The sequence below is a fragment of the Corythoichthys intestinalis genome, chromosome 16 (assembly GCF_030265065.1).
Source record: "Corythoichthys intestinalis isolate RoL2023-P3 chromosome 16, ASM3026506v1, whole genome shotgun sequence".
NCBI lineage: Eukaryota > Metazoa > Chordata > Actinopteri > Syngnathiformes > Syngnathidae > Corythoichthys > Corythoichthys intestinalis.
Window position 1 is genome coordinate 19,160,578 of NC_080410.1, and position 23,661 is coordinate 19,184,238.

The 23,661-nt window shown below is 39.2% G+C and overlaps 2 protein-coding genes across 6 annotated transcripts in view; both read right to left on the minus strand.

Moving 5' to 3' along the window:
* Positions 1-7,053, minus strand: part of ilf3b (interleukin enhancer binding factor 3b) — a 33,728-nt gene extending 26,675 nt beyond the window's left edge. For all 3 annotated transcript variants that reach the window (XM_057861446.1, XM_057861445.1, XM_057861447.1), the window contains exons 1-4: positions 6,958-7,053; positions 2,641-2,688; positions 2,332-2,543; positions 2,071-2,245 (exon numbers count right to left, since the gene is read on the minus strand). In XM_057861446.1, the coding sequence (XP_057717429.1) occupies positions 2,071-2,245; positions 2,332-2,543; positions 2,641-2,643 (390 nt within the window). In that variant the 5' untranslated portion in view covers positions 2,644-2,688; positions 6,958-7,053. The remainder of the gene's footprint in view (positions 1-2,070; positions 2,246-2,331; positions 2,544-2,640; positions 2,689-6,957) is intronic.
* Positions 7,054-8,983: 1,930 nt separating this feature from the next.
* On the minus strand, positions 8,984-19,016 carry LOC130931633 (prostaglandin E2 receptor EP1 subtype-like). 3 transcript variants are annotated; one of them, XM_057860551.1, is made up of 4 exons: positions 18,811-19,016; positions 13,710-13,858; positions 12,934-13,448; positions 8,984-12,138 (listed from the first exon to the last, which is right to left on the minus strand). In XM_057860551.1, the coding sequence occupies exons 2-4, from the start codon at positions 13,810-13,812 to the stop codon at positions 11,866-11,868; spliced, it is 891 nt and encodes a 296-aa protein (XP_057716534.1). In that variant the 5' UTR covers positions 13,813-13,858; positions 18,811-19,016; the 3' UTR covers positions 8,984-11,865. The 3 variants fall into 3 exon arrangements, with proteins under 3 accessions (XP_057716534.1, XP_057716532.1, XP_057716533.1); XM_057860549.1 differs by having other exon boundaries at positions 12,934-13,858; XM_057860550.1 differs by lacking the exon at positions 18,811-19,016 and having other exon boundaries at positions 12,934-14,558.
* Positions 19,017-23,661: the final 4,645 nt, after the last annotated feature.

The following is a 23,661-nucleotide window of genomic DNA, read 5'->3' on the forward strand; positions in this document are numbered from 1 at the left end:
TTTTTTTTTTTTTAATTGAACAATTGGTTAAATTGGTGTCATGGTTTGTTGTTTACACCTAACATTCTATAGATCCGTGGGTTGTGATGGTTGGTTGTGTAGCATTTGGACACACCAATTGGTCCAAAAAGTAAGTGTGTGTGCACTCTATGGGGCAGCTTTGAATCTCATTACACTTTGGGTAATGACTCTATTCTATTCTATTCAAAACATGAAATTAAAAGGTGTTTTTGTTTGTTTTTTTGCAGGAGCTAAGTGCCAAAAGTCACCATCAGCAGGCACCAACAGCTGTCCCCAGCACAAGCAGCAGCATGATGTGCATCATGAAAATGTAACTTTAAAAATATATATATAATATACATATATATATATATACACACACATTAAATTAGTTTTCTTTTATGAATTTGTGTCTATTATTTGCTGACATCACTTTTCAATCTATACAAATCTCTCAAATATAATGTCAAACATTTTGGTGTTAAGAATACAGGTTGTCATGCATTGACTTGGTACTCTTCAATTAGGGTGATACCTTCAAAGCTTACAAAATCAGGCAAATAAGTACGTGAAAGCCGGTCGTCTACCAAGACTCACAAATACAGATGAGTGTGCAGTGCTGCTCAAAAGTTTGTGAACCCCCTCAACATTTTGGAATTTTCTATTATTTCAACCTGATTTCCTAATCAATCAATTCAGTAGTTTTTTTTTGTTTTTTTAACAGTTGTGTTGTCGAGACTAAATTAAAAAGAGTTTTCATCAACTGATGTAGGTGCAAAATTGAACTGTTTGGTCACAACCAAAACCACCATGTCTGGCGAAAAGTCAACACTGCATACCACCAAAAGAACCTTCTCCCAACAGTGAAGCATGGAGGTGGGAATGTCAAGATCTGGGCTTGCTTTTCATCCTCAGGACCTGGACAACTCCACATAGTCCAGGGAATCATGAATTCTGAGGAATATTGTCAAATCCTAGAACATAACCTGACGCCATCTGTTTTGAAGTTAAAGCTTGGCAGAAGGTGGATCATGCAACATGATAATGATCCAAAGCATTCCAGCAATACAACCAAGGAATGGCTGAAAAAGAAGAAGATTCGTGTTCTGGACTGGCCCAGTCAAAGTCCTGACCTAAATCCCATTGAAATGCTGTGGCGGGACCTGAAGCGAGCAGTTCATGCCAGACGCCCATCAAACCTCTCTCAACTGACTGCGTTCTGCAAGGAAGAATGGGCAAAAATCCCCCAAAGTAGATGTGAGAGGCTGATTAGTCACTACAGAAACCGTTTGGTTGAGGTAATCTCTGCAAAAGGAGGCGCAATATCCTATTAACTGAAGGGGTTCACATACTTTTGCACACATGATATCTGAGTTTTTCTTAAATCAACCACTTTTGTTAAATAAAGAATGACAATATAACTATTTCTTTTGTTTCAGTCCATTATTTGGAATGTCAGTATTGTGGATTTGGGTATAACTTAACATTTAATAAGGTTATTTTAGTTTTTTTTACAAAAAATCTGACCATCGCTGTGGGGTTCACAAACTTTCGAGGAGCACTGTATATGTCACAAAGGGCCTCTGAAAGGGTTGGCAATTTAAAGGAGGTAGTGACTTAATTTACCCCTGGCAATATCTTCCCAGTTAGCAGAGTCAGCTTAAAACGTAGGAGAAAATCGCTCGTAGGAGAAAATCGCTCGTCAACCAAGATAAAATATTTAATTACGCCACGCACATAAAAATAAAACTCAACATATACATCATGATAGAATACAGTTAAATTGAAAAGGAGTCGTTTTTTCAATCAACTTACCTCTGAATATACGTGACAGCCAGCCATTCATATGAATGGGGTCCCCCCTCGTCGAAGCGGTGTTTGGAACTACACGAGGCTTCATTACCCGGAAGTTAAATCGTATAATGGATCCCTATGGGAGTGTCGCAACTCTCTTTCTACATGGCTCTGGCTCAGTGGTCAAAGCACTTGGCTCCTGATTCACCAAGAGGTGGTGGCATAGGCTCGCAATCCATGGGAGATGGAACATAAGAAAACAATCTAAACTCTTACCTTAAGCTGTGTAGACAGGTTCTCTGCAACCTTTGTTAGAAGATTGATGGTTGGCTTGTCCTTACAAAGGAGAACAAGCTCAAGGTCCTGATCGCCTTTCAACAATAGGCCCTTAGCAACAAGGCCCACTCTCATCACACCACGAAGGGTACGTGTGGCTTGTTCTTTGGGCTCACTGGCAAATGGGTTAAGTGATACGACCGTGAGAAGGAGTTAAAACCTTCATATTACTTATTTGAAATATGTCGTTAAATCACATACCTCTCTTTTTCAGTATCTGCACCATCACCATCACACTTCTCTTGTTTATCCAGCCAGTCTGAGACTGCTTTCAGAGCTCGTTCTGTGTGGGAGACCATGTTTTGCACATTCTCCAATTCTTCCTGAGAAGGGTAGATTGCAGAATGCTTGGCCATGACATGGCGGTCGTCGTGCATAAAAACACGCAAGGAACGGTATCGCAATGGAGGGGGCTTTGGATGAGAGGCATCAGAGACATGATTGTTAGATAATTAACTACCAGACAAAGTTTACATTCATTTAAAGTTTGAAGGGGGCGTAAATGATTACCATCTTGGTTCCAAAGAGTGACTAATTTGGGTGCAGCAGCTACTTTATCTGAGAAGAAACGGAAAAACAAAGTTAATAGTTGTGGTGTAATGATGCAATATTGATTGATTCGATTTTTTTGGACGGCAATACAATTTTGCAAAGTGTGCCATTAATTGATTAGGATTCAAGGGCCTTTGATCAATTGTATACGATATTACAGGGTGTCTGAAAAGTAACTACCGTAATTCTTTAGACTATGAAGCGCATCTGACTATAAGCAGCCACCCACCAAATTTGACACGAAAACTGAATTTGTTCATTGATAAGCAGCACTGGACTATAAGACGCAGCCGTCCTCACTGTATTATAAGATATTCACACCAAAAGATATTAGGCAGTAAAACTTTATTTGACAGGGGCGTTGTAAGACTGTCATAATTAAAGCATAAAAGCAATAAAACTAGAGTTTGGAGAGGGTGAAAGAAAATGACGCATTAAAACTTTTGTTTTTTTCTACTGTAATTGACATTCCAAACAATGACTCCTTATCCTTAACCCTTTGTCATGATAAAGGCTTTAAATCAGTTCCAACGAATTGGATGTGTGTTGTTGTCAATGGTAGTCAATGTGTTAATAAAAGGAGTGTTAAACAAAATTAATTCTGAGATATCGGGATATTAAGTCACGTAATTCTCGTATTGGTTCAAAATCCGTCCATAACGATCCTTACCCCAGCAATACACCAGGCGCATCTGCGGCGCATCAGCGTTGCCGACACGTCAATGTAGTGAAACGCGGCTGTTAAAGTCAAGCATTGAGTGCACACCAGTTGCAGAGCGGCTTTGTTTCAGACACGTCCCAGAAGCGGTTAAACGCGTCGCACCCGAAACGATTGGCAGTTTATTATTTGTCGTGAAACACACAATTCTGTGTTAATCAAACTAGGAACGATCGGGCAAGTAGCGCGTGCTGAATTGAGCACGCCAAAAAAAAAACGACGTGTGCACGAGTTGAGAAATTGAGCGAGAGCAGGTGTGCTCAAAATCCATTATTGCTCGCTCAGAATAGAGGCAGCAATATAACACTATAATTTTGGCTTTGACTGCATAAAACAGAGGCATGGAGTATTTAGAATCCTGCATTTGAGCAGGTTTGGACTAAAGCAGGATTGCACTAAAAAAAGAAAATGTTATCATGAAAGCTAGAGGTGTGCGAAATTTTCGATTCTTAGATTATTCGAGATTCGGCCGTGGAAGATTCGAGAACAATTCACAAACATCTAAATTCCGATTATTGAAATATGCCAAGTAAAGCGGAACTAAAACACAGTCAGCGTGGTCTTCAGGACACAATGAGGAACGAACTGAGAGTAAACATCATGCTTGTCATTTCCCCTCTCCATTACCCGGGTAATGACAATTGCCACTAGGGCTGTCCCAAACGACTAATTTTCTCCCGATTAGTCAGCCGACTATTTTTACGATTAGTCGACTAATCTAATAATATATATATATTTTTTTTTTTTTACTAATTTAGCAATGACATTTTTGTTGACGCTTATCAATTCACAAAAAACATATTGGAACACTCAAATTATTTATTAAAGTACAAATAAACACGTAAATAACAATAATAAATCACAAATAAACAATGAGTTCAAATGCTGATAGAATTAACTAGTGTAGCATCCCGATTGAAAAGATGGTCTCTTAAACTGATGGTTTACAACTTTTATTCCATCCTTGATGTAAACACACCGTAAGAGCTACGGTGCACACAAATAAAGCAACACAATTAGAAATTAACAAAAACTTTTCACCTTTTTCCTTTTAAACCTTATTTATATATCAATGAATTGCCTATATGAATTGCCTTTACCTTATTACCTTATCATTGACAATCTCTCCCTTGAGTGCAATGACTGTATATACTGTATATATTTATGACCTTTTAACCTTATATAATTTTCTATACATTAAAATAAACCATAACATGAAATAAACCTTTCAATTAGCATTAAGAACAATACTAATAGCACTTATAGGCCCATTGTCAATGAAACATTATTATTTAGTAAGGCGACGGCACCCTCTGGTGTACAAAAAATGAAAAAAAAAAAATTTACAAACTGCGTGAAGGCGCTTGAGGTGTTTATTCACGGCCGACGCGCAGCCAAGCTTGGCACTGAAGAGACAGGACAGAAGAGTGTACTCTCCTTTGTTTCTTTGAAATAAGTCAATGTTTTGGACACTTTTTTTTTTGGCTTTGTGCCGCTTTCCCCGCTTGCAAACAGAGCATCCGACACTCTAACTTTCCACGCATATATTTTTCTTAACCCTTCATTAACCGTCGACGGGATGTTGTGCTCGTCAACGGATTTACGTCATCGATGACGTCGACTATGTCGACTAGTCGGGACAGCTCTAATTGCCACGTTTACATGGAGCCAAATATTCCAATTACAATCGGAATATTTGTTCAAACCGAATAAATGTGTTCCATATAAACACCTCATTCGGAATGAACAGGCCCAAACCGAATGGAATTTCATTCCGATTCACAGGGGTGGAATATTCCTTTTCCCAAACCGATTAGAAGTAAAATTATATCATGTAAACAGGGAAGCGAAATGGTGTCTGGTTGCGTTCTTTCTGCACATGCTCCGTACTGACGTGGTGACGTCACTTTGTGACGTAAGTAACGTCACTTGCAACATGGCTTCCAAGCACAGCGTACCAAATTGGAGTCCGGCGGAAAGATTGTATTTAATTCAAACTTTAAAAGAATTGAATATAATTGCTCGCTTAGACGGGCGTAAAACGAGGAACAGTGAACTATTTAAAAAAGTTCACAAGAGGTTACACGAAGCCGGAATAGACCAGAGGGTTGACCAGATTAGAAACCGGTGGAAAACCGGCTACTACAAGGCAAAAGAGCAAAACAGCAGAAGCGGATACGACCCCACAAACACAACAAGTGGGTTAAAGTTAAAACAGCAGCACTCCGACGATCGATCTCCATGTTTTCCAACGTGACGCTTTGTTTTGATTAATCTGCGCATGTCAGACGGCAGTTGTCAAACGTCCTTTCGGAATAAAGGCAGTCACATGTAAACGCTGGATCGGAATAGATGAAGTGACATGTAAACAGCTGATCTGAAATTTCCATTCGGAATGATTTGAATCGGTATGAATAAAAGTCAGCATGTAAACGTGGCTAGTGAGAGGATTTTTGTACAATTTTTGTAACTAATGTATGAAATTAACGAAACATTAAAAGCAGCTAATAGCTGGGGGTTGGGGGGCATCTATGATCGACTTACAATCAAATCGTAGAATCGTGAAGTGCCCAAAGATTCACGCCTCTAATGAAAGCCATATGTTGTTGAAACAAAACATTTTTACTTGAGTGGAGGCTGAGGTTTCAGGAATACATTGATATAAATGTACTTGTGTCCATTTTGATTTGTTTTTTTTTTCTAAAGTGATAGACAAATATCGCAATAAGTCTTTAATTGTAGTATCAGGATTAGTCAGGATCGAATCGAATCGTGACCTGTGAATGGCGATACGAATCATATCGCCAGATATGAGGCAACAGACACCCCAATTTAATAGTAATCATTTTTACTGCAATCTTGCAGATACAAACAAATCATGCGAACCAAGCATGTTTAAAAGGGAAATGTAGTTCTTGGTGCTGTTAAGTTCCTACCGGCCAGTTGTTTCCTGAACATTTGTAATTACGAACAATAGAATACGTTTAACATATATGTTGCCGCCTACAAAAGCCGCAGAAAAAATAACGGCGACGGTTATGGCTAAATCACGCGATTGGTACATCTAAAATAGTATATATAACTTTGTTTGCTTTGGCTAAGATTATGGGGAAAAAGCATTTGAAAGAGAGCGAATCCCCACAACATCATCAAGTCCAGTGTGAAAGGCAACGCCATTTTGTTTCATCACCAGCGGCTGCTAATATTAGCACACCATCAGAAGAACGCATTTTTCATTTTCCGTCGATGTCCTCACCGAGTCGCGACGGTAACGGAGATGTACATCGATTATTCGACCCAGATGAATGGGCTTATATGTATTAACAAAACGTTATCTAACACTGAGATGCACGAGAAAATGGCACCCAGGCACACGATTATTCAATGGACGTGTTAGCTATAGCCTCGTCGATGAAGAATCTTAATTTTGCTACGAAATCGGTTCACGAACGAAGGAGGGGAGATAGTCCGTCATAATTACTGGCGTTCTATTTTAATTGCATCGTATTATGTCTCGGACAAACGCTGTTGACGATTACATTCTTCATTTTACTCACATCGGATGTTTCCTCTGGATCCGCTTCTGTTCGAGTAGGAGAATCGTCATGAAGTGGTTTACGCCTACCATTTTTCTGATTGGACGTTGGTTGGTTGATTCTCTCCAGCCAATGGGAACAAAATACTGTGGATGTGTGGATGTGACAAGTCATGTTTGTCCAATGGGAACAAAATACTCTGGATGTGAGTGACAAATCAAGTTTGTACATTACCAAAAATATTTAGAATCTTTTTGAAATTATATCACTTATTTAACTGATATTTAGATGTTATGCTTAAAATTGAGTTGTTCATGCTAAAAATCGTGAACAAGCTGTAGTTTTTTAATCTTCTTTAAAGTGTGAATAACACCAAAAAGCATGTTTATTTCATATTTCACCAGTGTTTTATGCTCTCGAATGAAATGGACCGCTTGGATGTGTGTGGAAACGATCGTATTATATATATTCCACTTTTGAATCCCACGCCATGAAAATGAGTGACTTCCGGCTCCAGTTTCGGGTTTAGAACGAATGTGAATGTGACGTCACCCGTGTCAGCATTTCACAATATAGCATTGCTTTATAGCATGCAGATGGACTGCGGATTCAGCTGATTTTGCGGATTGATTCGTTTATTTTTTGCATCACGCCAGCCAAACGCCTGCAGGCTTTTGTAGCTGCACCAGGGAGAGGCGTGTCAGCCTTTTTGGGCTTCAGTTTCCGTTCACCCCGAGATCGGCCGAGAAAAGTGTGCAACAACTGTGGGACCATTGGACTTACGAGGAAGTGAGTAAACATCATGTTTTGTATTATGTCAAATACTGGGATGATGGCACACGTTTTAATAAGGAAGTGGCTTGCATTTTGTGGCTGACGACCGGCATCTTGTCACACACACCCTCGCCGGGAGAGCGCTGTACTCGGCTTATTGCCCTCTTCGTGTGGAAGGACTGTTTACTTACGTTTGATCATGGACTGCCATATAGAAAAGTTCTCCTCAGACACATCCTGCCATGTTAGCTGCACAACAAATGCAGCCATTCTCGTATGACTCTCTCACTGTTTACGTCTTTGCCGTGTAGTAAAGCATTATTTTACGCCATATTCGTGTTGACCATGTGACAGCTACGCGCTCCTCCGACATCAGTCGATTTGTCCGGCGGTCATTGTCCAGCTGCTTCCCCGCAAACGAGCCCTCTGCCCGCAGCAGTGGAACGATGAGCTGTAACTTGCTCGCTGCCGGGTGGGTTGTCGATCGGCAAAGACAATCGACAACCCCGCCGACGTGTGAAATGTTCCAGGCTAGTTTTGTGTGATTTTTCGCTTCGAAGACTTTGAAACATCACTCGGTTCGGGTTAGCATGTCGGCTAGCTGTCACGCCTCTTGGTTTGTTTACATTCTCCGAAGCGGGGGCAGGGAAATGACAAAAGCCTGATGTTGAGTTAATTATCGAGGGTTGATTGAATATTTGCTTCTGCTCATATATACCTAATACATTTTTTTCTTATTGATATAACCAGTAAATGATTATTGCTTGCTATAATAGGTTGCAGTGTAATGTTTAAAGTGTTATAAAGTGTTAAAAAGGGTCGGGGTGACAACTGCCTTGCTTCATGGCCGCAACATTGCGTAACGAGACCTTCTGGGACATCTTCAGCATCTTACGTCTAGACTTTCGAGGACATCTTCCATTCGAGGACATCGTCCATGGCCGCAGCGTTGCATAACTGAAGTGTCTGGGTCATTCTGACCACTTTATCTAAATGCCCCTGCTTACACATGTGTATTTAGTTAGTTCCGCCTAAATGCTCACACATAGCCAATCAAAATCACATGGGTGTCTCCAGCTTGCTTTCCCCCTCCCTTTAGGGCGGCACCTTTCTGTGTTAGGACAAGCCCCTAATAAAAGAAAGAGCAAGGAGTTTAATTTTAGATCAATTTTGGTGACTAAACAGCGTAATCTAGCATTTAACTGTCTAGTCCCTCCTTGCTCTCCTTGGCCAAGAAAACTGAGTGTCTTCTCTCTGTCAGGGAATGCGGGAAGGCAGGTGGTGTGAACCCAATTGCAGGGAAGCAAAAAGCAGCAAGGCAGGTGGAGGAGAACTCAAAACACGTTTTAATAACAACTGACCAAAAGCACAAAGTACAACCAAAAGGACTGGGGATCAAAAAGGCAATGTTCAAACAGAAACTTACTTAAACGGAGGGACTGGTACACGAGGGCTTGGGCAGGTCTTGACTTTGGCAGACGTAGACATAGACACTGACATAGACAATGACGCAACAAGGGGTGACAAGGAACTGGGTCATTATATACACACGCAGACAAGGGGTAACGAGACGAGGAACAGCTGAGTAACACAGGTGGATGCAGATTGCAGGATACGCTGGGAGAACACACACAGGTGAAATCAATGGGTAATCACAGAGACAAGTCACACCAGGAAAAACCCAACACAAAACCTAACACTCTCCTTCTTTTTGGGTAATTTTACAAATGTCTAACTAAGGTTCTATTTTTGAACTTGACACCTGACTAACTACGGTGGCATAAAATATCGTTCGGGAGGTGCGACAGTGAAGGTGAAGTCGACAGTTTTGACCAATATGGAGTAATTTTGCCATGTCGTACTGAATAAGTGCATTTTTATTATTTCATATTCCATTTAGCACAACACTGTTATTTTGTCATGACCATACCATTTATTTAGCTATTGGGGAAAAATACTTAGATAAAAAGAATATCCTGTACAGATACTGGAGTAGAGAGACTGAAACAATTACATTTTGCAGCTCTCTTCGTCGCATTTTCCTCGTTCTGAAAAATTCCCCGTCAATGGGCTGAATTCTAAATCAGATGAAACCATGACACCACTGACGTCATCCTCTTGTTGGGGACGCTTGATCCCGAGAATGGTAGGCGTGGCTAAACGGCGGATTAAAAAACTAATTTCTCATCATCTGCGCTTTGCCAAATTGTTGTATATAGTCGAATCGTCTCAAAATATGATTCTAATTAACACAAAAATGCTATTTAAGACTTTTTTTATCCTGTCGTACAAACTTTTGTTTTCTCAAAACAAAGCTAAATGATACAATGTAATAATCGCTGTGTGTGACAATATTTGAATCGTCCCTTCCGTCAATCAGTTGTGTTGGCCATCATAATTTAAATGGTGTGTGTAGATGTACAGTGTCTATTTGTCCATTTGTCAATAAACAGGTTGCATCCTTTTCCTTGCAGGCTGAAGACCTGATTCTGCTTTGAATCTACACTTTTCGCCAGATCCTCAACAAAATTCAATTGGTAATTAATTATCAGTGTGCTCTGAGTCCTGATTTTCCTCCAAACTGTATACATCCAATTATATACCGTTTAGAAATTGGTTGTACAATATAACAATTCGACATTTTATTAATCATGCCACTATTACAAAGGTATTATTCAGGGCAGTGATTAGTATGTATTTGGCACATGGGCCTTGAGTGTGGACCAGTGGCGTCACTAGGTTTTAAAAACAGGGGGGGCCTTAACCCCAGGGAGTTACATGGAATGTAAGTGGATGTAGCGTGCAAACACTAAACTTCACAAACAGCTAACAATGACGGATAATTCTTTGTTCCCAAATATTTGTAAATTACACATACTGTATTACATTTTGGGCACAATCATAGTCTATTGCACATATGTAACAAAAATGGCTGTAATTTCAAACCCTGAAAAATACTACTAATTACTTGAATTTAAGTAATATCTTGGTCAGGTTAATTTGCCTTACACACATGCACACAAACATATATCCAAAAATTATTCATTACATACATACAGTCATGGCCAAACGTTTGGACACACCTCATTCAATGGAACACAAATGAAGGTCCCTACCCCATTGCAATAAATTCCACTAATTAACCCTGAAAAGTCATATCTGTGAGGTCAAAAACCATTTTAGGTGACTCCTTGTTGAAGCTCATCAAGAGAATGGCAAGAATATTCCGGGCATGTCCCACCGACGAGAGGCCCCGGGACGACCCAGGACACGGCTGGCCTGAGAACGCCTTGGGATCCAGCAGGAGGAGATGGTTGAAGTGGCTGGGTGTGCTTCCCTGCTAAAACTGCTGCCTCGCGACCCCGGATTAAGCGGCAGAGGATGGATGGATGGATGGATGGATGGATGGATGGATGGATGGATGGATGGATGGATGGATGGATGGATGGATGGATGGATGGATGGATGGATGGATGGATGGATGGATGGATGGATGGATGGATGGATGGATGGATGGATGGATGGATGGATGGATGGATGGATGGATGGATGGATGGATGGATGGATGGATGGATGGATGGATGGAAGCACAATCACATTAATGTCTCTCTATTGTAACAAACAATTTGACCATTTCCCCCACACTTTCACATCTTCAAAATGAAGTCTTCATTTTGATCTCTGACCATTTATTTGGACATATTTATAATTCACATAATTAATTTGCTTCCTGACATTGTGGAATATAACCTTCATATAGACTAACCATTACACATTATAAGTCTATTTCAACATTCATTCATTCATTTTCGCTTATCCTTACAAAGGGCGCGGGGTACACCCTGAACTGGTTGCCAGACAGGCGTAGTGTATTTCAACAAATCACTTTAAACTAGGTTTTGTTCTCATAGAGGACAAGCACAAATTCGAATGTGTATATTTAGCATTTGTAATAATAACAAAAACAACTTATTCACTACAGACTGTGACATTTCACCATTGTAAACAATGCAAGCAGGCATCATCAGTTTTTATTTATATTTCAAGTAATATTTTTTTCCTCTTCCGCAAGCCATTCAGGGTAACGTTCTGACCAAGTTGAACAGGTCCTGGTTTAATTTCGTACTGAATGGCAGATGGTGTGACGTCGGTTCCTTATACTTTAACATTTTTTTTCTCTGAGTTCTGAAAGGAGCTGACATCCCAGCGGAAAGAGCGAAGCATACTTCCCCTCAGGCTGGCTTGCCTTTTGGTAATCCTGTAAATTTTCTTGAGGATTGCACGCCGCAGCAAGATGTACACCCATGGGTCCAGGATCTGGTTACAGGTAGCCATCCTGACTCCAGTTACCATTAAATCCTTGTAAGTGTTCCTGTCTGGGTCAAGTGATCTGTTGTAAGACCGGGTGGCTGACATGAGTCCAAAGACCTAGAGACAGACAATTAATGGCACAACTTAAAGCTTATCTTGTGCCATCTAATACAGTACTAATGTAGTTAATATTGTTGGCCTAATAGTTTGCAGTAATCATTTGATTCATTTGATTCAAAATAATTTGAGTTGGCACATTAATATTTTTTTTAAATAGATTTTTGTGGTCAAAAGTTAAAAATGACTATTATAATTAAGTATAGGAAAACAATGTGTAACAATGAATATCAGTCAAACCATTACTGATGCTTTCCAGGCATGACTTTTAATTTTAAAACAAATGTTTGTTAGTATTTGCCTTTACTAAGCTATAAGGCAAAAAAAAAAAAAAAAAATGGGATTGTGTTCCCAATTACACCAGATGATTCTGAGAGATATTATTTTTGTCTTCTGATGTTATTTAGTAACAGGGTAAAACAGTAGGACCTGTGCAGTGTAAAGTTAAAAGAAAGTTAAGATAATTTAATGAAATAGCGTGCATTAGGCTTGGGCTAAACATCTTTTTATGGGTTCATTTCAGATGATTTTTTTTTTTTTGCAGATGATTCAAAAATAGCTACTGTATATCAAGTTTGTTTTTTTGTTTTTTTAATAAATATTTGCTATAATACAAGTGTGGCCTACATAACCCAAAAAGCAATGTCCCCATATGTAACGTTACATCTAATAAATAAATAAATATAATTATATACTGTACCGGTATATATATATATATATATATAATTTCAAAGGAATAATAAAAACTGAAATATAATCAGGTCATAGCACTACTCCAATGTAGCTGAAACTCACCAGGAGAGGGCTCCAGCAGATGGTCGAGGCGACCATGATGCCAACCAGCTGGACCACCATCTCAGTGTCGTGGGACCTAGCCGAGCTGCGCTGGGAGCTGGATTTCTTCTTTAACCTTGCTCTCATGAGGGTTAGGCCACTGATGGTGTTACACACAAAAGCGATGGCCAGAGAGCTTAATGCTAGTCCGGTGAACAGTGTCACAAAAACTAAATCTGTGCTTTGAGTTCCCTCCATCACCCTAATAAAGCACCATGAACCCGGGTACTGATAAGTGTAGGCTCCTAAACTGAAAAACGGCAGCAGGGCCACAGACAACGCCGACAGCCAGATGAGAGCTAGTGCAATCTTTGTCCGTGCTGTCGTGACCAAACGAGCATGTAGCAAAGGCCTGGAGACACCCAAGCATCGCTCAGCGGCCATAGCACAGCCGAGGAAGAGGGGGGACAGGCCGAAGAACACCATGCAGCATCCCAAAAACAGACAAGGGACATCTGGATCAGTTTTGAGATTGCCTGAAAAGTCAGAGAGTGGATCAGTCAAGTTCACAATTCCTGCTGTGTATCTTCTTAGCACCAAGGCTCCATTGATGACATGCCCGGCCAGATCAGTCGCCACCAGAGAGCTAGCAAAAAGAAGAAAGGTGGCCTTTGACCTCCGCCTAAAGCGGGTGTAGGCTTTGGCAAGAATGATGAGCGCCACTACATTGAACACAATTCCAAGAGTCATGGTGATGCCTGCAGCAGTTGGACTAGTAGGTGAATTGGTGGAATTACCAAATCTATGTCCTACTTTTGTCTTCTGCATCATCGTGCTACCATTAAAAGGACGCGGAGTGGATAACACATCCGAAAAGTTGTGTCGCTGAGTTGCCAACATTGCCAACGAACACTCAAAAGTGTGGTTCTCATTGGGTTAAAGTGTCCTGAAAGGAGGAGGAAATTTGAATTACAATGCAAAAATGTTTCATAGACAGCACATTGAACAAGCCTTTTACCAAGATTGAATTGATAGCCAATGCTAAGACAAGTTAACAATGTTGTTAACTCATTGGCTGGCATTGATCGTGATAGACGTTTGTTCATTCACTGCCAACCCTCTCAGTTCAAATTGATTGGATGTCTACTCGTGACAAACTAATTTAAATATACAGCAGATGGATGAAAAGAGCCACATGATTGAACGTCTATCTTTGTCAATGGCAGCTAAAGACATAATGCTATCTATGTTTAAATGCAGGTTACTAGCAGTTATCACGGCTATGTAAGCTTTACATGCATTTTATATAAACTGTACTCTTTGAAAGGAGCATTCATTTCTGTTCTGCGCATGCTTCATTTTCAAGGAATCTTGTTCTCAGGAGTAAAAGAAGTAGTTGTTGCTGCGTAATGAGCAATGAAATGCGAGACTTCAAGAGTGAGTTGAAAAGTTACAACTTCATTAGTGTTGTGAAAGACTTGAACATTACGTGGTCGCCAGTATTTACTTTGAAAAAAAAATGGGGAACCATCAAATGTTTAATTTAACAATAAATTAATTCAATACAATATATATTTGAAGATAGGGGTGCTCATTGTTTTTTGCCCTAAGATCTACTTTTCAAGGACACAACTTCCCAAAAGATAGGGGAAAATGTTTTTTTTTTTTTTTTTTTTTTTTTTTTTTTTTTTTTTTAAATGTTCACAGTTATTTTGTGTGAGCAATTGCTCACACAAACATAGGAGAGGTTATGTTGCTCATGCAACATAATTAATTATGTACATTTATTTAAAAAAAAAAAAATACAAATTGCACTCGAGATTTTTTTTTTAATGTTCATAGTTATTTTGTGTGAGCAATTGCTCACACAAACATATGAGAAGTTATGTTGCTCATGCAACATAATTAACTATGTACATTCATTTAAAAAATAGTAAATACAAATTGCACTCGATGAACTGCACTTATATCTTATTTATTAAAAAAAAAAAATATATATATATATATATATATATATATATATATATATAAATAATGATCATTAACAAAAATATACATGTATATAATTCCTTGTGTTAGCAACGTATGAGGTTATGTTGCTCACGCAACATAATTAACTATGTACATTTATCCCCCCCCAAAAAAGATACTTTTTTGTGTGTGTGTGTGGGGGGGGGGGGGGGGGGGGGGGTGCTGCTGCGAGCTATCCGAACTAGCATTGCAATTGACGTAATTGGCACCCTTGTTCTGACCTTTATGTTCATCAACCAATTGTAAAAATCTGTGGGAATTTGCGTTTATTTATTAGGGCCCGAGCACTAGACGTGCGAAGGCCCTATTGTAATGCAAAGGATTATTATTATTATTATTATTATTATTATTCTTCTTTCTTCATGGCAAATGAAAATGGCCAATTTGGAGGCCTGAACATGCACGAAAAGTCACCAAAATTTGCACATACGTGCAGATTCGCGTAAATTTCGATAATCTTGCGTCGTTTTGAAAAAATGTCAAAAAATGGCTCAGTGGCGCCCCCTTGACCCTTAAAATTTTCAAAAAGGCCTCTCCTCTCAGGTTTTCAACGTAGAGCAATGAAATTTGGGGAGTAGATACCTTATGCCTAACTGTTCAAAAAAGCCTCTTGCACCCATATTCCAAATCCAACAGGAAATCGGGTATTTTGGATCGAATGTGAAATTTTTTCGGTTCACAGTTGGAGTTTACGTTTGGAGGCTTGAACATGCACGAAAACTCACCAAAATTTGCACATACATTCAACTTTGCGTAAATTTTGATAATCTACAAAAAAATTTAACAAAATGGCTCAGTGGCGCCCCCTTGAAATTTTCAAAAAGGCCTCTCCTATTAGGTTTTTTCAACGTAGAACAATGAAATTTAGTGAGTCGATACATTGTACAAAACTGCTCCAAAAAGTCTCTTGCACCCATATTCCAAACCCAACAGGAAGCTGGAAATTTTGGGTCAAATGCGAAATTTTATCGATTTACATTTGAGACCTTGTCGCTGAAGGATAAAGTTGGATCGTCTTCAAAATTGGTCAGACTATTCAGGAGACCTATGAGATCTTAAGTTTTCAAAATGGTGTGTTTTCATTCAAGGGTCTGGCCTGGGCGTGGTCCCAAAGTCGGCCATTTTTAGGCAAAATACCAAATTCAGAAAATGATTAAAAACTCCGTGATCCAACGTTCAATCTTTTTCATTTTTAGCATGTTTATGAGATATCCCAGCCTGAACACGACTGCATTGAAATATTACCCATTAGGCCTGGCGCCCCTAGTGGAAACAGGAAATGGCCTTCTTTACGAGACAGGCTCCTCCTCCAAGGGAAAAAAATCTATTGACCTCAAACCTGTTTCAGGGGAGCCTCAAGACATGTGTTCAGGTGCCTGATGAAAAATATTGAGGTTTCGTTGAAGCGGAGAGGTCCAAACTGGAAGTGAAAATGACCGTCAACAATTTGTCTCGCCAAAAACTTTGAACAGTCATAACTCGGCAGATATGCAACATATCTGCGCCAAACTTTCCGTGTTTGTTGAGAGTCATACCCTGAAGGTTCTTGTAGGGGTCATTTGCATCAACTCTACAGTGCCAACTAGTGGCGACAGAAAGAAGTTTTAAAAAAGGCCTTTCCTGTTGGGTTTTTTCAACATAGAGCAAGGAAATTTGGGAAGTAGATACCTTATGCCTAACTGCTCAAAAAAGCCTCTTGCACCCATATTCCAAATCCAACAGAAAATCGGGTATTTTGGATCAAATGTGAAATTTCTGTCCATTTCTAGTACAGTTTACATTTGGAGGCCTGGACATGCACGAAAACTCACCAAATTTTGCACATACATGCGGCTTTGTGTGGATTTCGATAATCTCTCAACGTTACAAAAAAATGTAACAAAATGGCTCAGTGGCGCCCCCTTGAATTTTTCAAAAAGGCGTTTCCTATTAGGTTTTTTTAACGTAGAGCAATGAAATTTGGGGAGTCGATACCTTGTGCAAAACTGCTCCAAAAAGTCTCTTGCACCCATATTCCAAACCCAACAGGAAATCGGGTATTTTGGATCGGATGTGAAATTTTTATCAATTAACAGGGTGCACATTTGAGACCTTGTCACAGAGGGAATCAATTGGATCATCTTCAAAATTGGTTAGACAATTCAGGAGACCTATGAAATCTAAACTTTTCAAAATGGTGTGTTTTCATTCATGGGTCTGACCTGGGCGTGGTGCCAAAGTCGGCCATTTTTTCGGCAAAATGACAAATTCAGTAAAGGACTAATAGCTCCTTGAAACAACGTTCAATCTTTTTCATATCTGGCATGTATGTGCGGGATCCCACCCTGAACACGAGTGCATTGAAATATTACTCATTAGGCCTAGCGCCCCCTAGTGGGAACAGGAAATGCCTTTTTTACGAAACAGGCTCCTCCTCCAAGGAAAAAAAAATCTATTCACCTCAAACCTGCATCAGGGGAGCCTGAAGACATGTGTTCAGGTGCCTGATGAAAAATACTGAGGTTTGGTTGAAGCAGAAGGGTCCAACAGGAGAAGTAAAAATGACTGAAGCCATTTCGTCTCACCACAAGTTTTGAACAGTCATAACTTCTACAACATATCTGCGCCAAACATATCGTGCTTGTTGAGTCATAGTCTGAAGGGTCCTGTAGGGGTCATTTGCATCAACCCTACAGCGCCAACTAGTGGCAATAGAAAGTCACTCATTTTTTTAAATATATGTCCAGTTCTTTTCAGGTTGGTCATTGTAGTTTCAAGACCTTTTAAAATACTTATTTTACGGCCCATGTCCACATGTCTCTGTCTGTTGCTGTGATGACCCTTTATTCGCTCCTTTTTTGTAGTCCTCTGTCCAATAGGGGTTTTTATCTCTTAGGTGTGTGAATGTAAAGAGGCAACTTTCGCGCATGTTAGGTTCTAATGAGATGATTAGAGAGGACGATCTGCCACCACCCTGACCTGCACACTGTCCGAGTTGCGTGACGTCCGAGTTGCGCTAGATTGCGAGGGCCCGTTCAGTCCTGCTTGCAGGCCTAGTTATTATTATTATTATTATTATTACGTTGCAGTAAATCACTGCATAATTAATTACAGTCTTCATTTTTTTTCAGCATTGATTCTCTGTTAAAAAAAGATCAAGTGGGACTTTTAAGGTTACTGTACAACTTTGCTTATTATGGTTTTCCCATTTTTTTTTCACAGTAAATTTCTGACAATCAATGCTGTATTTTATTTTAGTATTTGATTAATTTGTTTATTCATTTTAGTGTTCAACATAGTCAAAGGAAGACTATCGAACCTCCAACTTTTGTCTCGTGATATGACTACTACACATTGTCTCTTGTTCCTGTTGTCATGTTGTGGCTGTTTTTTGTTGTTGTGGACATTTTTACTTTCATTTTTAAAATAACATTGAAAAGGAGGTTTAGCGTTTATTGACTCTCCTCCTACCAGTTTGTAAATTATGTCATTTATGTGAGCAAATAAAAACAAGTCAGGTATATTTGAGGACATGGACATTTCCCAATGAATAAGTTGTTATTGAATATAAAGTGTAATTAACTGATTATCTGCTGTTGACAACAAGCGATTTCCAATTTATTTAAACTGGATGAACTGGCTGTGAATGCTCATGTTTTATTGCGCCCCTCCGAGTAAAATGGATTGGACGTCCAGCGACGACATTGGCAGCCACTGAGTTAATGGCAATGTACAAACTGAACGTTTTTTTTTTTTTTTTTTGTGATGCTGTTAAAACATTGTTTCAATTTCGGTTATCGGTGATTGCTTGACGATGAGGGTGCATGTAGTAATACATGACAAGTACGACAGATGAAAGAAAATACTGAAAATAATGAACATTCCTACCTTTTTAAATTAGGAAAAAAAAAAAAAAACATACAATCCAAGTTTTCTTTCAATCAAAGGGATTTGTGATGTAATCCAATATATAACTATCCAGGTTTCATTCTTTTCCAAAAATCATCTTTGGCATTTCCTCACATTGTAGCTCCCTGCTGATGCCTGTTGGAACAAGCAGCCTCTCTGTGACTTTGCACTAGCATGTACTCTCTTATTTGACTGGCTGGCTGCTTTTATGTGTGGGAGCTGCTGCATGCGAACATCACCTCTGGGTGTCTCACTTGGAAGATAAACAACTGACGTCGTTGGAGGAGAGTCAGACCCTTTCGAGCTTGGTAATCGTAAATACATGATTATGAATACTTCAATTGCCAAAGCAGATTCCCGCACACTCTGCGCTAATGATATTCATACCACAACTACAGCTCAAGTCGCTAAAGAGTTTGCCCATTAACCTGTGCATCTTTTTTTTTTTTAACTACTGTTTCAAATATGATCCTCCAGTATTGGAATAGGTTTATACAAATTGAGAACACAGTGAATTTCCCAAAATTGTGTACACAAACAAACTGTCTAAATACGCTGCTCTGTTTTTTCAGAGACATTACCTGTTACTCTTGGCACTTCTCATATTGTACATACAGTGTATCACAAAAGTGAGTGCGCCCCTCGCATTTCTGCAGATATTTAAGTGTATCTTTTCATGGGACAACACTGACAAAATGACACTTTGACACAATGAAAAGTAGTCTGTGTGCAGTTTATATAATAGAGTTAATTTATTTTCGCCTCAAAATAATTCAAAATATAGCAATTAATATCTAAACCCCTGGCAACAAAAGCGAGTACACACCAATGAAAAAACTTACATCCATAAATGTCCAAATTGAGTACTGCTTGCCATTTTCCCTCCAAAATGTCATGTGACCCGTTACAGGAGTGCTGTCAGCATTGCTGCAGAGATTGAAGAGGTGGGGGGGTCAGCCTGTTAGTGCTCAGACCATACGCCGCACTCTACATCAAAGTACACCAGAAAGCCCGCCTGTCCCATCAGACCATAGGACATGGTTCCAGTAATCCATGTGCTTTGTTGACATGTCATTAGCAAACTGTTCGCGGGCTTTCTTGTGTACCATCTTCAGAAGAGGCTTCCTCCTGGGGTGACAGCCATGCACACCAATTTGATGTAGAGTGCGGCGTATGGTCTAAGCACTAAAAGGCTGACCCTCAACCTCTTCAATCTCTGCAGCAAAGCTGGCAGTACTCAATTTGGACATTTTTTTTGTACGTTTTTTTCATAGGGGTGTACTCACTTTTGTTGCTAGGAGTTTAGATATTAATGGCTATATTTTGAGTTATTTTGAGGGGAAAATAAATTAACTCTATTATATAAGCTGCACACGGACTACTTTTCATTGTGTCAAAGTGTCATTTTGTCAGTGGTGTCTCATGAAAAGATATACTTTAATATCTGCAGAAATGCGAGGGGTGTACTCACTTTTGTGATACCCTAATTTACAATACTGCAGTAGCTTGATATAATGTTCTCCCCCCCCAAAAAAAAGAAGAAGAAAAAAAAAGAAAACATGCGTGTTGTAACATGGTCTGAATTTATGGCTCCCACAAAAATATATAATATATAATATTCTAAAGTTTAGTGAAATATTACCACTTTCCGAATGCATCTGTAATGTATCAGACTGTCCACAAAATTCACCATAAATCATGTGACCTCATTTCAATCTGTACCCCTGGCCACACATACATAGTACTATTATTTTATTATCTTTAGTAATTCAAAACATATGTACTTTATATACTGTATATATATATAAAATATTGATCATTAATTAAAAAAAAAATATATATATATATATATATATATATATATATATATATATATATATATATATATATATATATATATATATATATATATATATATATATTTATATATATACAACATAAACACCACATTTAAAATGATGGAAGACATACTTGTATACCAAATGTCAACATTGTGCCACATAAGTGGACACCTGGTAGTCATAGGTTTTGTTTTGTTTTTTTTCCAAATTACCAAAAACAGTCACAAACTGAACGCTCTGAATTGAGTATGAATGATTGTTTTTTTGTCTGTGTGAGTGTTTATATGTGAAAATGCTAGAGACATATTCTCACAAGATATGAATAGGTCAGAGTATCCTGTCCATCGAACACTGTTTGTGCTTTTACGATTTATGATGCTTCTGTTTGCTAAAAGAGATCCTGTTAATTCTGAGGAAGAAAAGCACTCACTTTTTTTCTCTTTTCTGGCTGCATAATCAAAAAAAGCTTTTCATCGACATGAGGTGGTATTTTCCATCCTCTTTCTCAAGTATCCCATTTGTGGTCAGTCGTGACCTGAATAATCATGAACTTACAAAAAAGCACGGCCATTCTTGATGCCTTTCTCTTTTTACGTTTACACTACACCATTGTAATAGTTTGTTTTTTTGGCTCAATAATCAGCACGCCTGACTGTCGCAGTGATAGTGTGGGTTGAAACCCAACTTTGAGAGCGGGGGAGAACAAGGAAGGAAGTGCTGTGATGTCACCACCATCAGACTGGTTACAAATATGTAAAACAACAGTTACATCGTAGTCCTTTTTACGTCAATTTGTTGTCTATTTGACAGAAAACATTTGACGGTTTTCCCGTTTTTTATTAGTTAATTCATTCATTTTACGGTATAATTCCAGCCACCGCGACTGCCAGTGTCTTAGCATAAATGCTTTTTTGTTTTTGTTTTACAGTACTCTACTAGCACAAAATAATCTCAATTGATCCTTTTCAAAAATCATTCAGGACACACATATTTGTTCAGGCTTTTGTTTAGTTATTTTAGGGTCGCTATTATTTTTAACGTTGTTTTCATGACCTTTTAAACTTTTATATGGGCTTTTACTATGTTTCTATATGAAGCACTTTGTGACTTTTTGTCTTTAAAAGTACCAACTTGTATATGGCTTTTATTTGCTTCCTTGTATCAGGATCCAATATGCTCACCCAAGAGACATTTGTGAAGGGAAATAGTTCACATGAAATAAATGTTTTTTTTCAAGACAAGAAAGTTATAAATCCTATTGTGCTCACTTATTGAGTACAGTTAGTACGAACCGAAAGGATAGGATAAGATAGCGGGAAGGAGTGTAAGAAGAGAGGCAGGCATTATTTGCCACACCAATACAAAATAGGTCCTGCAGTTTATCATTATTTTTAATTAATTTGTCAAAACTGTGGGTAAATTCTGCACTCACAGATCACAAACGCAAAGAGGAAAACTGGGCTGGTGGCATCAGTGAGTTTTGCAAGTACTGGTAAATTTGATGCTGACAAGAATATGTCAGGACATTAATTGTATCGACAAAAACATTGCATGCAAATACATCAAATTGGACAAAGACAATTAGACATTCTGCAGAATTATAATTAAAATATACAGTATATTGGTCTCATTTATGCAGCTATATCTCTCTAAAATATGTTGGTATGTACAGTGGGGCAAATAAGTATTTAGTCAACCACCAATTGTGCAAGTTCTCCTACTTGAAAAGATTAGAGAGGCCTGTAATTGTCAACATGGGTAAACCTCAACCATGAGAGACAGAATGTGGAAAAAAAAAACAGAAAATCATATTGTTTGATTTTTAAAGAATTTATTTCCAAATTAGAGTGGAAAATAAGTATTTGGTCACCTACAAACAAGCAAGATTTCTGGCTGTCAAAGAGGTCTAACTTCTTCTAACAAGGTCCAACGAGGCTCCACCCGTTACCTGTATTAATGGCACCTGTTTTAACTCATTATTGGTATAAAAGGCACCTGTCCACAATCTCAGTCAGTCACACTCCAAACTCCACTATGGCCAAGACCAAAGAGCTGTCGAAGGACACCAGAGACAAAATTGTAGACCTGCACCAGGCTGGGAAGACTGAATCTGCAATAGGTAAAACGCTTGGTGTAAAGAAATCAACTGTGGGAGCAATTATTAGAAAATGGAAAACATACAAGACCACAGATAATCTCCCTCGATCTGGGGCGCCATGCAAGATCTCACCCCGTGGCGTCCAAATGATAACAAGAACGGTGAGCAAAAATCCCAGAACCACACGGGGGGACCTAGTGAATGAACTACAGAGAGCTGGGACCACAGTAACAAAGGCTACTATCAGTAACAGAATGCGCCGCCAGGGACTCAAATCCTGCACTGCCAGACGTGTTCCCCTGCTGAAGCCAGTACACGTCCAGGCCCGTCTGCGGTTCGCTAGAGAGCATTTGGATGATCCAGAAGAGGACTGGGAGAATGTGTTATGGTCAGATGAAACCAAAATAGAACTTTGTGGTAGAAACACAGGTTCTCGTGTTTGGAGGAGAAAGAATACTGAATTGCATCCGAACAACACCATACCCACTGTGAAGCATGGGGGTGGAAACATCATGGTCTAAGGCAGTTTTTCCGCAAAGGGACCAGGACGACTGATCTATGTAAAGGAAAGAATGAATGGGGCCATGTATCGAGAGATTTTGAGTGAAAATCTCCTTCCATCAGCAAAGGCATTGAAGATGAGACGTGGCTGGGTCTTTCAGCATGACAATGATCCCAAACACACACAAAGGGCAACAAATGAGTGGCTTCGTAAGAAGCATTTCAAGGTCCTGGAGTGGCCTAGCCAGTCTCCAGATCTCAACCCCATAGAAAATCTGTGGAGGGAGTTGAAAGTCTGTGTTGCCCAACGACAGCCCCAAAACATCACTGCTCTAGAGGAGATCTGCATGGAGGAATGGGCCAAAATGCCAGCAACAGTGTGTGAAAAGC